Here is a 21,717-nt window from a genome sequence, read left to right as displayed (position 1 = left end):
CCTTACGCCTTGCTCTGAAGCATCTGTCTGCAAAATGAATTCCTGGGAAAAGTCAGGGCCCTTGAGCACAAGCACCTTGCACGTGGAAACCTTGTGGATGTCAAAGGCTTTCTGATGGGCCTCCTTTCAGATCACCTTTTTGGGTTGCTTCTTAGATGTCAGATCAGTCAAGAGGGCAACAATGGTACCATCACCTTTAATAAACCTATAGTAACCAGTGAATCCCAGAAAGGCCGTCACGTTGGGCGGAGTTTTAGGGTGTTCCAATGCCTATATGGTCTTAATCTTGTCCCAGAGGGGCTGCACCCACCTGGTGTCCCTGATATAAAACAGTTCTTTGCCCTATTTGGCACCTAGGGCTTATTTAGATATTGACTGACGGGATATTGCGTCCGCTGAAATCTAAATCTAATGCTGCAGCCCATAGGGATCTCCTGGAACCAAGAGTCACGTAAGTGTCCGGGGGGGGGGGGCAGGAGCCCACTAAACCCCAGATGAAGGTGCAAAAGGGCTGCCTCTGGGTGGAAGAAGCCAAAGATTCTGAAACAACGAAAGGTGCCAGGAACTTCTCCTTTGGTCAGAATATGTCCCACGGCGTGCTGGAGGATGCAGAATTGTTTCCACAAAGAAATACCGCGAACAAGCCTTGCTAGCTGCAAGAGTCGCAATTGAGGATTTTGGGTGCTGCTATGGCCCAGGAAGGACCGGGAGGTCGCCCCTTGGAGGAGGAGACAGAGGGGGCGCTCAGCAACTCACAGAGCCCCCGCAAAAGCAAGCAGCACCCGCAGAAGTACCAGAACAGGCAATTAGAAGATCTGAGGACAGTGGTCAGACCACAGCAAAGGCCTCCCTCTCTATGGCAGACCAACGCTTTTCTCTAGGTGTCAACCGCCTGCTGATAAAAGCAACTGGTTGATCATGGCCCTCAGGCTTATAGTGGGTACTTTGTGGTACTTACTGTAGGAGGCTGGCCTGACTTGTAGTGGGTACCAGAGGTACTTACCCCTTGTGCCAGGTCCAGTTATCCCTTATTAGTGTAGAAGAGTTGTTTCTAGCAGCTTAGGCAGATAGAAGGTAGCTATGGCAAAGCAGCTTAGGCTGAACTAGGAGACATGTAAAGCTCCTACTATACCACTGGTGTCATATGCACAATATCATAAGAAAATACAATACACAGAGTTACTAAAAATAAAGGTACTTTATTTTTATGACAATATGCCAAAAGTATCTCAGTGAGTACCCTCAGTATGAGGATAAGTTATATACACAAGATATATGTGCATAAACCAAAATTAGGTAAGTAATAGCAAGAAAAGTAAAGCAAACAGTGTAGAATTACAATGGATTGCAATAGGAGCACATAGGTATAGCGGCAACACAAACCATATACTCCAAAAGTGAAATGCGAATCACGAATGGACCCCAAACCTATGTGAGATTGTGGAGGGTCGCTGGGACTGTAAGAAAACAGAGAGGGTTGGAAAAATAGCCCACCTCAAGACCCTGAAAAGTAGTTGTAAAGTGCACCTACTACACCAGAGAGCACAGAAGTCATGATAGGGGGATTCTGCAGGAAGAACAAACACCAGCAATGCAACAACAGTGGATTTCCAGACCCGAGTACCTGTAAGACAAGGGGACCAAGTCCAGTAGTTGCGACAGCGTCGAGAGTGGGCAGGAGCCCAGGAAATGCCAGCTGAGGGTGCAAGGAAGCTGCCACCTGTTGGAAGAAGCTTGAAGTTCTGCAAGAAAGAAGAGGACTAGGGACTTCTCCTTTGGAAAACTGATGTCCCACATCGCGATGAAGCTTGCAGAGTTATTCCCATGCAGAAAGACCGCAAACAAGCCTCGCTAGCTGCAAGGGTTGCAGTAGAGGTTTTTGGGTTCTGCTGTGGCCCAGGAGGGATCAGGATGTCATCACTTGGAGGAAGAGACAGAGGGGGCACCCAGCAACTCAGGGAGCCCCCAAACAAGCAGGCAGCACCCGCAAAAGTACCTGAAAAGGCAGTAGGAATAAAAGTGAACCGGAGTCCACCCCGAAGTCACAAAAGGGAGTCCCACGACGCCGGAGGACAACTCAGAAGGTTGTGCACTGCAGGTTAGAGTGCCGGGCACCCAGGCTTGGCTGTGCACAAAGGAAATCCTTGAGGAGTGCACAGGAGCCAGAGCAGCTGTTAATTACCCGGTACCCAGCAATGCAGTCTAGCGTGCGGAGGCAAGGACTTACCTCCACCAAACTTTTACTGAAGAGTCACTGGACTGTGGGAGTCACTTGGATAGAGTTGCTGAGTTCCAGGGACCACGCTCGTCGTGCTGAGAGGAGACCCAGAGGACCGGTGGTGCAGTCTTTTGTTGCCTGCGGTTGCAGGGGGAAGATCCGTCGACCCACGGTAGATTTCTTCAGAGCTCCTGGTGCAAGAAGGAGGCAGGCTACCCCCAGAGCATGCACCACCAGGAAACAGACGAGAAAGCCGGCAGGATGAAGCGATACAAGGTTGCAGTAGTCGTCTTTGCTATTTTGTTGCGGTTTTGCAGGCGTCCTGAGCAGTCAGTGGTCGATCCTTTGGCAGAAGGTGAAGAAGGGGATGTAGAGGAACTCCGGTGAGCTCTTGCATTCAGTATCTGAAGAATTCCACAAAGCAGTGACCCTAAATAGCCAGAAAACGAGGTTTGGCTACCTAGGAAGGAGCATAGACTAGTAACACAGGTAAGAGCCTATCAGAAGGAGTCTCTGACATCACCTGCTACCCCTGGCCACTCAGAGCAGTCCAGTGTGCCAGCACACCTCTGAATCCAAGATGGCAGAGGTCTGGGGCATGCTGGAGGAGCTCTGGGCACCTCCCCTGGGAGGTGCAGGTCAGGGGAGTGGTCACTCTCCTTTCCTTTGTCCAGTTTCGCACCAGAGCAGGGCTGGGGGATCCCTGAACCGGTTTAGACTGGCTTATGCAGAGATGGGCACCATCTGTGCCCATCAAAGCATTTCCAGAGGCTGGGGGAGGCTACTCCTCCCCAGCCCTGACACCTTTTTCCAAAGGGAGAGGGTGTAACACCCTCTCTCAGAGGAAATCCTTTGTTCTGCCTTCCTGGGCCAGGGCTCCCTAGACCCCAGGAGGGCAGAAACCTGTCTGAGGGGTTGGCAGCAGCAGCAGCTGCAGTGGAGACCCCGGAAATGCAGTTTGGCAGTACCCGGGTACTGTGCTAGAGATCCGGGGGATCATGGAATTTTCCCCCCAATACCATTCTGGTATTGGGGGGACAATTCCATGATCTTAGATATGTTACATGACCATGTTCAGAGTTACGATTGTGACGCTATACATAGGTAGTGACCTATGTATAGTGCACGCGTGTAATGGTGTCCCCGCACTCACAAAGTCCGGGGAATTTGCCCTGAACGATGTGGGGGCACTTTGGATAGTGCCAGGGTGCCCACACACTAAGTAACTTTGCACCCAACCTTCACCAGGTGAAGGTTAGACATATAGGGGAAGTGGTAAATGGCTGTGAAATAACGTGGATGTTATTTCACTCAGGCTGCAGTGGCAGGCCTGTGTAAGAATTGTCAGATCACCCTATGGGTGGCAATAAAAATGCTGCAGCCCATAGGGATCTCCTGGAACCCCAATACCCTGGGTACCTCAGTACCATATACTAGGGAATTATATGGGTGTACTAGTATGCCAATGTGAATTGGTAAATTTAGTCACTAGCCTGTTAGTGACAAATTTGGAAAGCAGAAAGAGCATAACCACTGAGGTTCTGGTTAGCAGAGCCTCAGTGAGACAGTTAGGTACCACACAGGGAACACATACCGGGCACATACTTATGAGCACTGGGGCCCTGCCTGGCACGGTCCCAGTGACACATAGACTAAAACAACATATATACAGTGAAATATGGGGGTACCATGCCAGGCAAGATGGTACTTTCCTACAGCTGAAGCAGAACAGAGGGCATGTAATGCTGAAACAGAACACAGGGCACGTAATGCTGAAACACAACACCGCAGCTTTTGTGACTCGCCACTGCTAGTAGATGCCAAGCCCTAGCTCTTAGCGTGTTGTTTGAATGTTGTGACAAATATGCCATTAAGCCTTTCAGCTTTGTCAACGCTTCTATTTTTTTCCTTATGGATTATTTCGAACTGTATTGTAGGGAAGGTGCTGGCACATGCCAATATAGAACAAAAAGGTCTCATTTGTTTTGCTTTCAGAAGCAGAGATTGCCAGTGTAGTCCCTTGCACTAAAGATATTACTTTACGTGTGGATGCCCTTGTGAAAGAGCAGGACACAGTCACTCACAGTGAAGTTTGCCAATGTTTGAAGTGGCCTGGCCCGTTGCTTCGTGGTGCATGCTGTACAGAAGAAAAAAGTACAATACACAACTGACCAAAGGATGAAGAACTCAGGCTTAAAGCTTCCATAAGTAAACATATGTATATTTTACTGGAATCGCTAACACTAGATCTAAAAATTGTTAAAACAATCAATAAAGGTTGTTCGAGCAGAGCAGTAGCAGACCACACCTCGGTTGCTATTGCTGATGAATACAACACTATCTTCCTTGAATGAGCTGACATGCAATCCATAGCTTCAGCTCCTGAGAGATGGGCAAGTGCCCCACCACACATCATAGCAGGGCCAGAAAGGGCACAGAGAAGTCACTTTCACCAGCAGGCAGTGTCCAAGTGGGTGCCGCCCTCACTCAGCCTGGGAATATGCTGCCCTCAAGCCTCTGAGAGACTCTCCTCTTCTCCGCTGATGATCTCCACTCGCCCAAGACAACCTCTGGGCCACCTGCCACACACTGGCAATCATCTCAGCATGGGAAAGGGCACCAGTGCATGGGATTTCAAGTTTGAAAGACCATAGCTGAGTTTAGTGTCCACTGACCTTAGTTGTATATCAGAATATCATATCCAGAAATATCATATGACCTAAACATTGTGTTCAAAATATAATTTACAAAAACGTTGTCCCGTTCAATGTAGCTGTTATGTAATATTTATTCCCATGAGGTAATATTTTCATAAGTAACACTTAAGACATGATCTTTACGTCAGATGTTATTGATACCCCGTTAACACACCCCACGAGGAACCCCAGGCATTCATGAGCAGTCAATCATGTAAATAATATCCTAGAAGCCTCTACTTAAAGCTGCTTGTTCATGGTATGGATGTTCTCAGTGCATACTGCTGTGTGTAGCCTGCTCACCAGTCTGAGAGAAATTCCCAGAACCATCACCTGGGGCTTCTGTCCTGTATCTATCCATGGCTAGCTGGCCCAGATGTGAATTCTGAAGCCTTCCCTTATTTTGAGAAAAGTCTGAATTAAGAGTGAACATTTTTCACACATAACACCCAACCACATGTCTCTTGACCTGCAGATTTAGCAGGAAGGGGTGGGACAAGGTGCTCTCTGTCAAGACAATTGAAATTATGGCACAATATTAGAGGGATTTTCCCTACCTTTGTACACAAAAGATTCTGCAGCACATCCTTGGGGAAGAATTAAGAGGAACGGGGTGAGGGATGTTCACAAGGGCACACGCTTGACCACTTACCATTCACAGGAGCTTGGCTCACTTCAAAGGGGTCTAACAACGTCCCCTGGCTTTCTGCCAAGTAGCATCCCTGGCTGGGAGGCTGACGGCTAGCATCCATTTTGTTAACCATCAGTAGTAGTATACAATGATACCTTTCGTCACCATTCATTTTTTGACAGGTGGGAACGCCCCCTGGAAGTGACGTAGGAGCCGGAAGTCCCTCCCCGGAAGTCCAGAGGTGGAAAGTCCCTCCCCGGAAGTCCAGAGGTGGGAAGTCCCTCCCCGGAAGTCCAGGCCCGGAAGTCCAGGTCCTGAAGTCTGGGGCCGGAAGTCCAGCCACTGAGGGTCGGCCCCCCTGAAGGGCATCCCCCAAGGTGTCCAGTTGTAGTGTGAGTACACTGCACACTGGAATTAATGGATGTGTAGGTGTGTCATAGGTATAGCGTGATGGTGTGGGGTGCCTAGGGATAGCTGCAAGGCAGACAATAGGGCCTACTAGAGTGTTTTAGGGTTGTGGGATGGATGAACAGAGACTTACCTGTGGGGTGCCATGTTTGTTGGCCAAGGTGAGACATGTCTGGGCATGCTTGGACATGTCTCTGCATGTTCATCGGGTAGTTGCGGCTGCAGGCTGGTGTTGCTTGAGCAGTGTCGAGCTCCATCTGTGTAATGGGAGTCCTAGAGTGTTGCACGGCCTTTTTTGGAGGTAGGACAGCCCCCCTAGGAGGCGTGGCTGATGCCTATGGAGTTCCTGAATGGTGGCCTGTGATGTAGGGATGTAGCCTTAGCAGGCCGAGGGCTGGAAATCCATGGGTCTCGAAGAGGTGGGAATTTTGCCGCCTAATTTTAAAAAGTCTAGACTTTGAAATGAGAGAAGTTATGAAAATAAAATAAATAAAGACAAATGTTGTGCAATTATGATTTCTTTCTACGAGGGAGTAATGTGTTAGGCATGATAAAGAGGGACAGTGTGTAAACCAGCTGATGGCGGCTGTGTAACATGCCAGGGCACGGCAGTGTACCACGATGGAGCGTGCTGCAGCAATCCTAGACTGCTAGTTTGCTAGTGCAATATTCTGCACAGCCTAATTTTAAAGTCACTGATGTAAATTGATATCGTTATGAAAAGAAAAATAAATGAAATAAAAAATAAATGAAGGCATGTGTTGTGCAATTGTGGCTTCTTTCCACGTAGAGTAATGTGTTAGGGATGATGAACAGGGGCCAGGATGTGTAACAGACCCTCACTGGCTTCTTTACAGGGTAATGTATTGTCACAAACCTAGACTGAGAGTTTCCTATTTGAAAGTCTCTGATGTAAATGACACTAATTATGAAAAGAAAAAATAAATAAATGATATAAATAAGGACATGTGTTATGCATCTGCGGCTACGCTCTACGTATGAGTGAGGGGCCAGGGCTGCTAAACGTGGCAATCTTGTAAGGCAGACGGCAGGGTCCAGCAACATGGACAGGTATTTTTTTTTGTAACGGTAAAAGAGACTGCTACAGCCCATAAAGAGTTGGATGGCGCAAGTGTCACAAAAAGGCGGAAAACCAGCCATGGAGATGTCATAGGGTGAGAAAAATGCTGGGGCAACACAGAAAGAGCGGGAAGAACAAGAGGCTCATAAGAGCGGCAAACTAAAATGTAAGTTTGCTGATGTAACATTCTGGCGCCTAATTTTAAACAGTCTAAAAGACTGCTAAGAAACGAAGAGGCTTCTACGTGGAGTCAGCTGGCAAGGACTGATAAGCAATGCTGTCTTGTAAAAGAGTGGTGCGAAATGTGCACATGGGACGCTTAGGCAGGCAGTGCATGAGAGAGGCCAAAGAAAGTATGACATTTTCAAAGGCGCGCTTTTACATTTGGGAGACTGCAGAAAATAAATGAAGGGTAATACGTAAGCTCTTATCTCTATTGCCGTGAGTTTCCCGCCTGTAAGAGGGAGCCTACAAGGCCTGCTTTATCAGAGTGTAACAGATATGAGTGTACAACATTTTTTAAGGAGCGCTTTTACACTTTGGTCTGTTTAACACGTAAACTCCTTCTGCCATAAGTTTCAGACAGTCTAGAGGACGCCCTTCTGGCTTTTATCAGATTGTAACTGGTATAAAAATAGGGACATAACATAGACGCACACTGGCATTCTGACAGGCGTTTTGGAGCACCTTTCTGCATCTTGGCGAGTGAACAGACTGCAACAGAAGACTACGCGGTTAACATGGCACACCCTGGCAACAGTCACACTGATAAAACCAGCTCTATACTTAATGTAAGTAGTTTTTAATTGTATTTCTAATTTATAAAGTATTTCAGGCATTACTTAAAAACTATAGACTGGGAACAACTGTAATAAGCATGCATAGAGAGGGTATTGTAGTATGGGGCATAGAGGCTTAGCAGTTTAAGAGGGTGAAAATGACAAAGCAGAGACTGTTATACACTTACCTTTAATGCAGGACGTCTCCAGGATCTGTAGTGATGTTGGGGTCTTCCAAATCCAACGTCTGTGACTCTGTACTTGATGCTGGTTCCGGTAAAAGGGTGGCCCTGGAGACCTGTCTTAGTAGGCGGGGTGCTGAAGGCTAAGGCTGAGGCCTTCGCAGAGCTGAGTAATGTGACTCTAGGGTCTTCACCACCAGTGCTGTCTTTTTTTCTTTTTTAAAAAAAAAAAAAAAAAAAAAAAAAATCACCAGCCATGTCCGTGGTGTGAGGGGGCCGAGGAAGGCTGGCCCCCTAACGCCTTAGCCGATCCACCAGCAATGGTAGCACTGCAGGTACAAGGCACGGCAGCCCTAATGGCGACCAGCCCTTGTACCGTCAGTCCTAAAGGCGAACAGCGCCTTTTTTGTTTAAAAAAAAATATATATATATATATATTGCCCTGATAGGGGCGACAGAGGCTGGCCTCAATGCCTCCGCCGCCCCCCAAACCTGAATGGTGCTGTTAGCACTGATGTCCTGCACTCGTGGGGGCTGCTGTCGGTGTGCAGCTCTTTTGCGAGTGCCATGTGTATGAGCGAGGGACTCGGAGTGGTTTCAAACCACTCCGAGTCCCGCCCTGTGATCTTGCGTCATGATAGGGGCGGAAGTGTTTAAAACACTACTTCCGCCCCCATCATGGCAGAGCTGTATGCCCTGCCCCAAAAACACAGTGATTAAAAGCATGGGGCTTAAAAATGCCCACTGTAATACATTTGGTACTCCTGGTACTTCTGTAAAGTGGTCTGAAGCCCCTTGGGATCAAGTTCCCGCAAAATAAATCAGGCTATATTTTTATTAATATGTGGCTTTCATATATATATATATATATATATATATATATATATATATATATATATATATATATATATATAATTATTTTTTTATTAGTATTTATAATTTATTTTATTTTCTGTACGCAGTATCTTCAGGAGCTGGCGCTGTCTGATGCGGAAACTGCTGCTTTTGCCGAAGGTATGTGTATAAGCACCAGCCTTTTAGAAATAGTAGTAAAAACGTTTTTCCTGCATTTTTTAACTACTTCTCTATGTATGTTTTTAAAGACTATGACATGGATATGCAACTAACCTTTGACATAATACAACAACAATTGGATGCTGAGGAGCGGGAGAACCAACACTCTTCTAATACGCCTATTACAGGTAAGGAAGGTGTGTGTGTGTGTGTGCGTGTTTGTGTGTGCATGCGTACTGCGAAAGGGAGAGCAAACCTTATTACCTTGTGAAGTATGCTATATATATATATATATATATATATATATATATATATGATTTGATTTAACACATGCTTTATTCGATTGGTCGATCATCAAAGCGAATATACAATAGTGGAGGAATAAGGATAAAACCAATAATAATAGTAATAATAATAATAATACATAGATGAAAATATATAAAACATGGATACCTAAGAGCATGATCCAGTTAAAATTCTCAGTACACATAATACACATAATACGGTTTCAACCCCCCCCTCCTGCAGTTCTTATAAGAGTAAAAAGAGTAAAAAGTAGGGCTCTGAATTAAAACACAGTCCTGGCAATGGAATTACGAATTCGCCATGCTACTAAAAAATATTTACTAACAGCAAGTATTAAAACCGTAGAATGGTGACTTTTTAGAATCCTCAAAGCAGAGGCACAATCTCTTATCCCCATTTCGCGACAAATGTGACGGATCCACTTAGACCTGGGAAGGGAGTAAGCAGGGCAAAAAAACATAAAATGTTCAACCGTTTCCGATTTTGCACCACAAACTGGGCATGTACTTGTATCTGTTTTTGTACCCCATCTGCACATCAATGACTTCAACGGCAACGACCCGAAACGGAATCTGGCATAAAAGCTTTTACCGAGGATGTCAGGAATATTATCTAGATATGGTTCAAATTGTGCATACCACTTAAAATCTTTAAAGCGATTTGTTAAGGTGACATAAGTTCTGTGGGTGATATAATCGTTGCGTACATAGGACCAATATATGCGTTTCAGTACAGTGGAGTGAGCCTTTTCTAGTTTATGGGGTTCCTCCCAAAAGTGGCTGAGGCCAAGTTTGTTGAACCAACTGGATACATGTTTAACCCAAGGAATAGAGTTTGAGTTGAAGCACATTAGTAGGTCGTGGAGTGAGGTCTTGTAAACTTCTAATATATATATATATATACATGAGTTGTTGAGTGGTACTGTGGAAAATAAAATCCCTTAAGTAACCTAGTCTGGAGTGCTGCGCCATTTGTTCTAATGGAAGTAAGCGAAGGTCAGGATCTGAACCCCGCGCAAAGCACCCGCTGTTGAGAGCTGAAGACCAAGAGGGATCACATTGTGGTTACATATATATACATATATATTTTTTTTTTTGACAGGTCCCTGCGATGTGAACCAGGTTCCCGTAGAAATGTGCGTTAAAGGGGGAGCTGTGAAAAGGTCTGCACCGGTGCTTAAAAATGGCCCTCCTCCTGAGAAACGCGCTCGACAAACAACATTTGTGCTTAAAAGTGGTACATCTTCGGTGAAAAGAGAGCTGCAATCAATGCCTATGCTTAAAAGCGGGCCGGCTACTAAGAATGGGGTTCTACAACGACAACAATCAGTTGAGCTTTTAAAAAGCTTTGGACTTCGTTTTAAAAAAAGCATGTTTTAGTCAGATATAGTGTAAAGTAGAAGGGCCCAGTATTCATCACAGTTGTTTGTAAGAAACCTTACTGTGGTTTATTGTTACTAGTTTATACTTTTCTAGTTTTTAATATATATTTTTGTTTACATCTCTCGAAACAGTTTGTGCAAAAAGAAGAGTCACTCAAGAGGGGCCGATTATCAATTCATCTAAAGAACATCACAAATGTAGGGCAAAATAAACCAAAGACATCAGCTGTTGAGATCAAAAATGCCCGGCAGGACAACATTTATGAAGGTGTACAGATTTTTTGTAAACCGTTTGAAGAGACTGTTGGAGATTGTAAATCAGCTAAAGTTAAAACTGGATCTAACCGCTGCCCCTGTTATTCAAAATGACCACAGAGGTTTAGCTCTAAAGAAACCAGCTAAGCAAATGTCTAAGCCTACCTTTTTCTCACAGGTGCCTAACGACCTAGGTGAAGGACAGGCCCCACTAGACACCCCATCCCCTGGTCGCTCCGCACAGCCGGTGACCGGTCATAAACAGAGAGTTAAAGGAGTGAACGCTAAACCCCACAAGAAACCCCGGACAAACAAGGCCTCGGGTAATTTAGCGGCTGATCTTCAGCCGGATAGGAGCCCCCAGCCGATAATGGCCCTGACTTCAATGGAGAGGTTATTGAAAGTAATGAGTCAGAACGGACATTGCACGCAAGTCTTATAAAGCTTCTTCAGGATATGTCTAGGCTGACCGAGAGTTCTGAAATAACACCAACAGAAGCGTCTGACCATCTCTCTAATGTGAACTATGAGGAATATAGAGTACCGCCCCCCAGCCCCGTCGCACCTCATACCGCTGAGTCCCTGGCTTATTATGATCAGCATTTAAATTTCATTCAGAACGTGGAACCCGCCGAACCCGATTCAGCCTATGAACCTACTAGTCCCTCATCCAGTGTAATAATATTGTCCTCACCCTCTGCAGACCATGATTATAGTGCCAATTTGAAAGGGGTTGAAAAGAGGTATTATGAATTAGCTGCGACCCCCAGGGCATCAGCACCAGGGTGTTCGTATTGGGAGCCTGCTTCTTTAGACCCCCTCAACAATAATATTGAAAAGCCTAGAGCGGCAGCAACTTACGTAATAGGGACTAATGCACAGGGATGTTTGCAAAGGGACCCAGCTTTAGCAGATAGCAGCGCTGACATCAATAATAAAATTGTTAATAGTGACGAGGGAGCGATTCGAAGGAGTCCCCATAGTAATATAAACCCTACATTAATAGATGACCCTAACAGCACCGACAATTCTGAATTAGCTCAGAAAATGGTTTTACTGACCAATATCAAAGAAATGCAGAAGTCTATCAAACAGGTAAAAGCTAGGGTGAGCTCTATAATTTTAAAACATGGAAAAGCAAAAAACAAGAACAGAGCTTTAAATGACGTGCTGGAGGAAATAAATCATACGGTGAAAATGTGTACAGGCTATGTGGTATCAGCTTGTGAATCAGCAGCTACCAACCTAATGCTCATCCCATTATGACTAGACTCTCAGACGTCCCTAAAAATGTCTAATTCTGGGTTTATGAATAAAGCTACAAGTGTGTCAAAATATAAAAAAACAATCCTGAAGATACTTAATAAGGCTCGACGAATCCTAGGGGTCGTTAAGAAGACAGAACAGTTAGAAAGGCCTGTCGGGGTTTAAATCCCGGAGAGGCATCAATAATGAGTTGTAAAAATGAGCCTGTTGAGCCTGAATTTACAAGTTTTCCGAATCAATCAGGATGTGGAAGGTCACCTAAAAACACATGGGTTAAGAACAAGCAGAATTGGCTTAATAGTGGGAGGCTCCGCAGGCGTTTAACAAATAGCCCAAAGAAAGCCAGAATACACGTCACAAGAAGGATTAAAAAACTAGCCGCTCAGACCCTAAGAGGGACCCCTCAGCACCCCTCCCCTGGGAGATTGCCAAGGAGCATCAGCCCTCAACCTGAAGACTTAAGGTACACCCATCCTGTACGGAAATTTAATGCTACAGAACATTACGAGGAGTTTAGATTTGTCAACCTTGATCGTATAACCTCATTAGAACAAGGCATTCTAGCTATTCATCAAGCTATACAAACACTCGTATATGCATGTTACACAATACAGGGCCTAATGATTTTTTTCAGCTGCGGTTCCAGGCACAAGATCTCAATAGTCCTTTATTTACAACTAGATCAGCCCGTGATGTCTTTGATGCTGTAGATTTTTTAGAAAACCTCACTAATCTTTTGCAGAGTAGGAGTGAGATAATGGCTCATGGAACCTTTAGAGTCATAGCTCTAGTTGTTAGATTTCGCGCCGGAGGTGGTTCTAGACCTTTAAAGACTATTCTGTTTAGTAAAATTATAGGGAAGAAACAACAATGGCTGGTTGATTTTAACAACCCGACAGATAATACATGCCTGGCCGCAAGCATAGCAGGACTTTTGGCTGACCGTAACACTAGCAATGCTGTTATCCTGTCTAGAGCTAATGCAGCCCATACTGCTCTTAAAGTACCTACAAATCACCCTGTTGGTTTTGGTTACCTAGGGCTTTTTGAGAACTATTTTAAAGTTACGGTAAAAATTCTGTACAACAACAACGGCACCTGGCAATACTTCACATCTGGACAGCCTCTGAAAAACAATATCATTCTTCACCACGAAAACCATTTTTATGGTATCCTGAATTTAAAAGGATTTTTAGGAGCTAGGTATGTGTGTACCCACTGTGATCACATTTACAGCAATCAGCTAACTCATGACTGTGAAATGTATGGTAAAATGTGTCAAACAGCTGGATGCGAAGTCATAGCAGAGCAGAAGGTACGCTGCGGCACCTGTAATCTATTCTGTCGCTCCCAAGGATGTTTGCACATACATAACAGTGTTGTCCGGTGCATACCTAAATCAGATTGTGGTCACTGCGGGCATTACGTCGCCGAGGGTCACAAATGCCCTGGCATGAAATGGCCCCGCTGTAAGGCTTCTTTTCAGGAGGGTGCAGAGTCCAGGTGCTACATGCGCAAGGGACGCCAACCACCTAAAACAGAAGATTATATCATTTTTGATATAGAGTGCACCCAAGAAACATCCGTGCATGAGCCCAATTATATCTATGCTCATCATCTAACTTCGGATAAGAATTGGGAGTTTGAAGGTCGATCCTGTGTGAGTGATTTCCTAGCCAACTTCATGCAACCCAAATATAAGGGGTACACTATGATGGCTCATAACTCAAAAGGATATGACTCATTTTTTATTTTACAGAAGTTGATTAGTGAGAAGCTGCCTGTAAAACTCATCACCCAAGGCTCTAAGCTAATGTCTGGAACCGTTGTAACCCTACAAATACGTTCTATAGACACCTTACATTTTCTGCCCATGAAGTTAAGTAAGTTGCCAAAAGCTTTTGGCTTTCCTGGGTGTAAAGGCTATTTTCTCAATTGTTTTAACACCTGGGCTAATCAAAGTTATGTGGGTCCCATGCCACTGCCTCACAGCTATGGAGCTGAGTACATGATGCCAGATGAGGAAAATAACTTTTTACAATGGTATGGCGAAAACAGTGACAAAACTTTTAATTTTCAGACAGAGTTAAAAGCCTACTGTCAAGCGGATGTTATGATCTTGCGCCAGGCTTGTAATCTTTTCTGAGATGCAGTTGTAGACATGACTAAACGGGTGGAAGTAACCAACCCCAACACGCCTCGGGAGACAGAATCTATTGAGTACATCGATCCCTTTCAGAGTATTACGCTGGCTTCTATGTGCATGTCTATCTATAAGCACATGTTTTTACAGCCACAAAGCATAGCTTTAATACCACCTGACCTCTATAACGGTGAACAAAAACGTTACTTCACGCCGTTGATACAATGGCTTATGTACATTTCTAACAAAGAAAACATCTACATTCAGCACGCCTTGCAGGGTGGTGAATATCGGTTAGGGCCTTATTACCTGGATGGGTATGCGGTAATCAACGGACGGCCAACAGCCTTTGAATACAACGGGTGCTTTTATCATGGATGCCCCCGTTGCTACAAACCCCACGAGTTAAATAAACTGATGGGCACAAAGTTTGAGCACCTTTATAGGCGCACGCTAATGAAAGCTCAATATGTTGAAAACAAGGGCTTCATTATGAGAACGCTTTAGGAACACGAGTGGAATGACATGCTGGCATCAGATGTCGATCTAGGTCATTTTCTCAAGAGTGAGCAGCTACCTGAACCGCTGGATCCCCGCCATGCCTTGTTTGGGGGCCGCACAAATGCGATACAACTGCACAGAGCCGTAGGTCCCAGGGAGAAAATACACTACTATGATTTCACAAGCTTGTATCCATTTGTCAACAAAATGAAATTATAACCCCAAAGGGCATCCCACTATTATATACCGCAACTTTAAATCTATAGACACATACTTTGGATTAGTTAAGTGTGAAATGTATCCGCCCTGGGCCTTTACTTCCCAGTATTGCCCTACAGAGTTGATAGTAAGCTCATGTTCCCCCTCTGCCGTACCTGCGCTGAAAGTAAAGAGGACACCTTATGCCTACACACTGAAGCACAACGGATGCTCAGGGGTACATGGTGTAGCATAGAGGTTCAAGAGGCCCTAAAGAAAGGATACCGGCTAGGTAAAATATTTGAAATTTTGCACTTTGAAAAGACTACAACAAACCTTTTTTCTGAGTATATTAATGTATTTCTCAGAGACAAGCAGAAGGCCTCGGGGTATCCAAACTGGTGCACTGCCGCTGCCTCCAGACAACAGTACATCAATGAATACTATACTCATGAGGGCATAAACCTGAGACCTAATTTTATCGAAGTCAACCCCCCCAAACGTCAGCTGGCAAAGTTATGTCTCAACTCCTTGTGGGGAAAATTTGCGCAACGCACAAACCTACCAAACACAACCATCGTCACAGATCCTGACGATTTGTTTAATTATCTTTTTGCACCCTGTTATGACGTATCCACCTGTAAGTTTATTAACGACGATACGGCCATGCTGGGTTGGAAACATGCTAAAGAGTACCCCACAACTAGTAACAATATAAACATCTTTATAGCTTGTTTTACAACCGCACATGCACGTTTGGAGCTTTACAAATTGCTGGACAAACTACAGGAACGGTGTTTGTATCATGACACAGACTCTATTATTTTTGTGAGCAAAATAGGGGATGAAGACCCTCCTCTGGGAGATTATCTGGGGGATTTAACTAGTGAACTAGATAAGGATGAGTTCATAGTCCAAATCGCGTCAACTGGGCCAAAGACGTACAGCTACAAAACATCTAACAATAAAGTCTGTATGAAAGTCAAGGGTAGAACATTAAGGCCCTCATTCTGACCTTGGCGGGCGGCGGAGGCCGCCCGCCAAAGTCCCGCCGTCAGGTTACCGTTCCGCGGTCGAAAGACCGCGGCGGTAATTCTGACTTTCCCGCTGGGCTGGCGGGCGGTCTCCTTCAGACCGCCAGCCAGCCCAGCGGGAAAGAGGCTTCCACGATGAAGCCGGCTCGGAATCGAGCCGGCGGAGTGGAAGCTGTGCGACGGGTGCAGTTGCACCCGTCGCGTATTTCACTGTCTGCGCAGCAGACAGTGAAATACATTTAGGGGCCCTCTTACGGGGGCCCCTGCAATGCCCATGCCAGTGGCATGGGCACTGCAGGGGCCCCCAGGGGCCCCGCGACCCCCCCCTACCGCCATCCGGATCTCGGCGGTCCGACCGCCGGGATCTGGATGGCGGTAGGGGGGGTCAGAATCCCCGCGGCGGTGCAGCAAGCTGCGCCGCCGCGGAGGATTCAATGGGGCCGCGGTACACTGGCGGGACCCCGCCAGTGGTGCCGGTCCGACCGCGGCTTTACCGCCGCGGTCGGAATCCCCATTGAAGCACCGCCGGCTTGTCGGCGGTGCTCCCGCGGTCCTCCGCCCTGGCGGTCAAAGACCGCCAGGGTCAGAATGAGGGCCTAAATGTCAAGAATACCATAAAAATACATTTCGACAGTCTAAAGAATCTAATGAATGAGTATGCCTCAAAAACCGCTCATTCCTGTGACAAAACCATCGTTGTAAGTCAACCTTCTATAGTTAGGACCAAAAAAAGATGGGAAATCACAACCCAACTTTTGTATAAAACATTACGAGTGGTGTTCGATAAAAGGGTCTTAATGTCAGACTACAAAACGTCCCTTACGGTTATTAAAGATACATTACGGCTGAGAACCTCTACCAACATGGATACCAGGTTGCAACACCCCTTCTCATGCGTTATAGCAGGACCCTCAAACTGCGGCAAAAGCTACTTTATAAAAAATCTATTAGAAAATGCTCCAAGCATTTTATCCCATACGCCTAACAATATTGTCTGGCTTTATTCCTGCTGGCAAGATTTTTATACTGAGCTCACTCACCACTTTCTAAATATTAGATTTCTAGAAGGGATACCTATGAGTCTTAACGACGACGACTTGTTGCCCAAGGATAGTGTGAATATGGTAATTGTAGATGATCTTATGCGGGAAGGAGGGGACCATCCTGAGATAGAGAGAGCTTTTACGCAATATTCCCACCATCGTAATCTGAGTATATGTTACATCGTACAGAACTTGTTTTACAAGGGTAATAGCAGCCGTTCTATAGCTCTCAATGCCTCCTACCTAGTTTTATTTAAAACCGCCCGGGATAAGCAGCAAATAGCCGTTATAGCTAAATAAATGTATCCGGGGAACACTCCGTTTTTTATGGAAGCCTTTAACGATGCAACCACTAAACCCCACGGCTACTTATTGGTAGACTTAAAGACCCGTACTCTGGAAGACTACAGACTGCGGGCTGATATTTTCCCGCCCGAGCTACCTGTCGCCTACATCCCAAAACAGAGACCCAAAGGTTATAAAAAGAATCGCTAAAACGCATAGGAACCATTTATTCATGAAGCGTCACACCATACCGTGTTAAACATGTCCACCCGTTTACGCCGTAATATGGCCCTCTTGAAAATGCTTGTTACAGCCAGTCCCCCTCAGAGAAAAGCCATACTATGTGCCGCTTCAGACGACTTAGTTGGTGCCATTTCAGAAATTGCTCTGAACACCCTAAAAGGTAATGTTCCTATTTCAACTAGCCAGTACAGGGTGCTAAAGAAGAAGTGGCAGCTCATCAAGAAGCTTAGTAATAAAAAGGTCTCCCTTACTTCAAAGAAGAAACTGGTAAAGCAGTCTGGGGGCTTTATAGGGGCTCTTGCTGGGTGTAGCTATGCCTCTAATTACGAGCCTCCTGTCGCGGACCTGATGGATTACGCCCAGAAAATGTATCTAGTACCGCAACAGCAGCTTGAACAGCTGACACCCTCGACAAATGACACATGGGACATAAGGAGATCTGAAACACTCCGCCTGGATGCTGAAATTAAAGATATTTTGGCCCGCACAGACTTAAAGCCTGAAGCTAAAGCGGGGCTCTACTCCCGAGCTCGTCAGAATTTCTTGCAATATTACAAGCAGATACAGGCTGAAAAAAACAAACTGACTTTATACACTGTTGATGATGATGATGCTCCTATACCCGGGGCAGCCCAGGCAACACCATCACCATTAGCCCAGCCGCAGGTATCCCCTGACGCTATTGCTGAGAGCTTACTACAAAACATAAGTCAACGCTATAGAGGGGCAGCGCAGATGTTATTAAGTAAAATGGCTGATTCTAAAGACCTAACATCATGGAATGAGCGTGGTGAGTTCATCTACAAGGGACAACCAGTTGGTGGGTCACATATGTACGATCTGATCAAAAGATTCACGCATCCTAAAACCCTCTCACAACAGACAGCCCCGAGAGGATGGGATCAGTTTCTAAGCGCGGCTGCGGAACTCAACATACCCTCATCACTTGTGGGTAGCACAGGACACCGCCACCAACTTGAACTTCTGAAACACCCTAGGACCGCCAGTGGTGTATCTTCTCCGCTATCATCTGCCTTTCACACACCTTCAAAATCACCCACTTCCCCATTCTAGCCTCCTCAAATTACCCTGGAGATGTACCTCTGGAGGCTAAAAAGTCTCTATTTAAAATGAAGGGATGGCTCCCATATTAAAAATTGCTTATGGCATGTTACTGTTTGCCTGTATATTTTGTATATAAAGAGGGTGTACAGAACTGTGCTTCCCTGCCTGTCTTCGCTATATGGTTCTCTATTTATCTATGTACCAGTTTTATGTGTGTGATTCTTGAATATTTCAAAATGCTTGTAATAAACATTTATAACTTTCAACACTCTACTGGCATTTTTTTCTTGGCGCGGCGTAAATAAGAAAACCAGATAGTCTGAGTAGTTGGTTAAATACAGACTTTTATTCATATATTTTTATTTTGAACATGAGCATTACACAAACATGCATTATAAAACTTTACACTTTTTACAAATATCGTATTCATTTGTAACGCTGCGAGAATTAGGTTTCAAGCCTTCTTTCATGTATCATTGTTTAAGCGATCACTTGAATATAAATTTTTAAAATTTCTAAAAGTTAGACCCTCTGACATTTTACAGATGAAATATATACAATGTTCCCCATACGTAATAGATAGTGAATCCTGTACTTGCAACTTGTTATATTCTACTCTAGAAGCCACTTTTTTAAAATACTTGAATATGGGTTTTGTATAGATGCTATGCTCCGGAAACTCTGCAAGGCTATCAAACACCGTTACCCTGTCAGTGTCCAAAAACATAGCAGCCCAGTGAGTTCCTGGTTCATGGTGAGGATCGGTGTTAAAGACCAGAGATCGCGGCCTTTCATAACTTATTTCCTTCAGCAATGCTTCACTTGGATAAACACCTAAAAAGTATTTCTTAGCGTCTTTATGGCGGCTTAAGAAGTTTCGTATGTGAACAGTGTCCATTTTATATTCTTTTCAAAGATAATCAAACAGAATCTGCCGGGCGTGATTAACTTGTATGACGCTATCAAATACAGCAAATACCACCATGTTCACATTCGTAGTTAGGGCGGCGCTAAATCGAATTTCAGCTTTTAGATTTCCATTTTTAACCAGGCTGTAATGGTCCCCATCTTCCATGTCGGGGGTCAGATCAAAGGCAAATAGCGTGTAGCCGGCACCATATCCTTCGCGTGATACGACGACCCCCGAATCACGCAGGTGTTTCCCAGTTATCAACACTAATCCAAGATATTCTCTAATAAAATTTCCATTTCCAAAATTGGGTGTGTACGGCTTTGCAGGTATGACAGCTCCCTCGTGAACCAGGGCAGCGGTGTTGATACCGTAGTGCTTGAAATTAAAAGGGTTGGAGTTGTGTACACCGCTAAAAGCTGTATTGTCAACAAACCCTATAATAACAAGTTTTGGTAGCTGCCCCAGAAACAAATTTTGCTGCTGTGTTAATCGGGTGCCGACTGGTATGCTGTAGACTTTCATAGAGACTCTTTCAATGGGATATTTAGCATTCGACAGTTGTAGAGCTTCAGCGTGAGCCAATCTGACCGATGGTGATACATTCACTCTCTTTACATACAGGCTTGCAGACTGTATGAGCAGTTTATACTGCTCCGCATCCCCAGTTATGAGGCAAAAGCCATCTTTGTTACGGTTGAGTTTGATCTTGAGGTCTATGCCATTAACGATTAGCTTATCCTGGAAGAAGAGATCTGAATGTATTCGCCCCAGGAGATCGAACTTTCTACTCTCTGTAGCAAACCCTGCTCTTTTTACAAACCCCAGATTGGGGCTGTCTAGAGCCGTGTTTTCAAACTTAGCGTAAGTATCTTTGTAAAAAAGCCCTGCTGAAAGCTGTGTGTCCAAGGCATCGCTACTGTAGTTTAGGATACTTTCCATGTAAGCTCTGTAGGCGTACATATTGTCATTTTGCGTGAGGAGTCTGTCACCCAGGGTAATGTCCACCTGATTAAACATCGTCGCTATGGGGTAAGCAACGTTAGCCACTTTAGCGGTTGCAGCAATAACAGATCCATCCGCTTTGACAATTTTACATACCACATGTAACAGCGTATTGTTGAGATCTAGATACATATCCGTGGACCCAGATACATAAAACTCTATAGGGGCCAATGGCGTCAGGGCCGCTAATGGCGATACCTCCATGAAAAAACTGTTTTCGATACTAGTCTGTGTGGGTTTTAAAGAGAACAAATCTAACTCGGACTTGGCACATTCACCCGAAGCGCAATGTACAAAAGCCATGCTTCAGGGTGGCGAGCCTATTAGAAAATATTAATGTTAGGGGATGTTCTCTTCTTCGTCGCTCTCTTCCGCCTTGGGAATCTTCTTTTGTGAGCTCTTTTTGAAGATCGCTTCCTTTTTTATAGGGCGCAGGGGGCCACCGACGTTGTGAAGACCTCCTCTTCCTTTTAATACTAGGGCGGGGCTTGTACAACAGTCCTGACCCCTCTTGAGGTTGTCTGTTTATACGTTCAACGACAGCCGACTTCACAGACCCCACCACATCTTGGGCAATATTCTGGGCAGCTGTCTTTACATGGGGCTTTGCAATTTCATAGCCTTTTCTCAAAAAAGGCATAGCCCTTCTGAACAAGCTACGGAAAAAAACTCCTAGACCCGCCCCGTACATAACAGGAGCTCCTTGAAAGTAGGGGGGCCCTCCATATCCCGCCTGGTGCTTGTAATACTCTCTATACATAGAAGGGTTGCCGTAGGCTTTAATAGCCACCATGATGAGCTGTTAATAGTCACCGCCGCGGCGTTGACTGAAATGAAGCTTAACAATAACTTTCCCGTATTTAAAGGATACCGGCTCAGACTGATCATCAAAGACCATAATTGTTATAGTGTCAAAATGACTTTTAGAAATTGCTACATAGTCAGGCTTAATATATTGCATATTAGCTATTGTGTTGTTTTTGCTCCTCAGTTGAACCCACCTCAGCAGGGGAGCATAACTATCTCCCACTCTCTGCGGCTCTATTATATCTGTATACACATAGAGTGTGTAA

At 45.0% G+C, this 21,717-nt stretch overlaps 1 protein-coding gene across 1 annotated transcript; it reads right to left on the bottom strand.

Annotated features, from left to right (window-relative positions):
- Window positions 1-19,639: 19,639 nt before the first annotated feature.
- On the bottom strand, window positions 19,640-20,659 carry LOC138286371 (uncharacterized protein F54H12.2-like). Its single transcript, XM_069226531.1, has one exon. It carries the CDS (start codon window positions 20,657-20,659, stop codon window positions 19,640-19,642), a length of 1,020 nt encoding a protein of 339 aa, XP_069082632.1.
- Window positions 20,660-21,717: the final 1,058 nt, after the last annotated feature.

The sequence above is a fragment of the Pleurodeles waltl genome, chromosome 3_2 (assembly GCF_031143425.1).
Source record: "Pleurodeles waltl isolate 20211129_DDA chromosome 3_2, aPleWal1.hap1.20221129, whole genome shotgun sequence".
NCBI classification, from domain to species: domain Eukaryota; kingdom Metazoa; phylum Chordata; class Amphibia; order Caudata; family Salamandridae; genus Pleurodeles; species Pleurodeles waltl.
This window is presented reverse-complemented; position numbering and strand designations above follow the sequence as displayed.

Coding starts and splice junctions, on each gene's coding strand:
- LOC138286371 (XM_069226531.1), bottom strand. CDS start 20,659: ATGTTTAATCAGGTGGACATTACCCTGGGTGACAGACTCCTCACGCAA.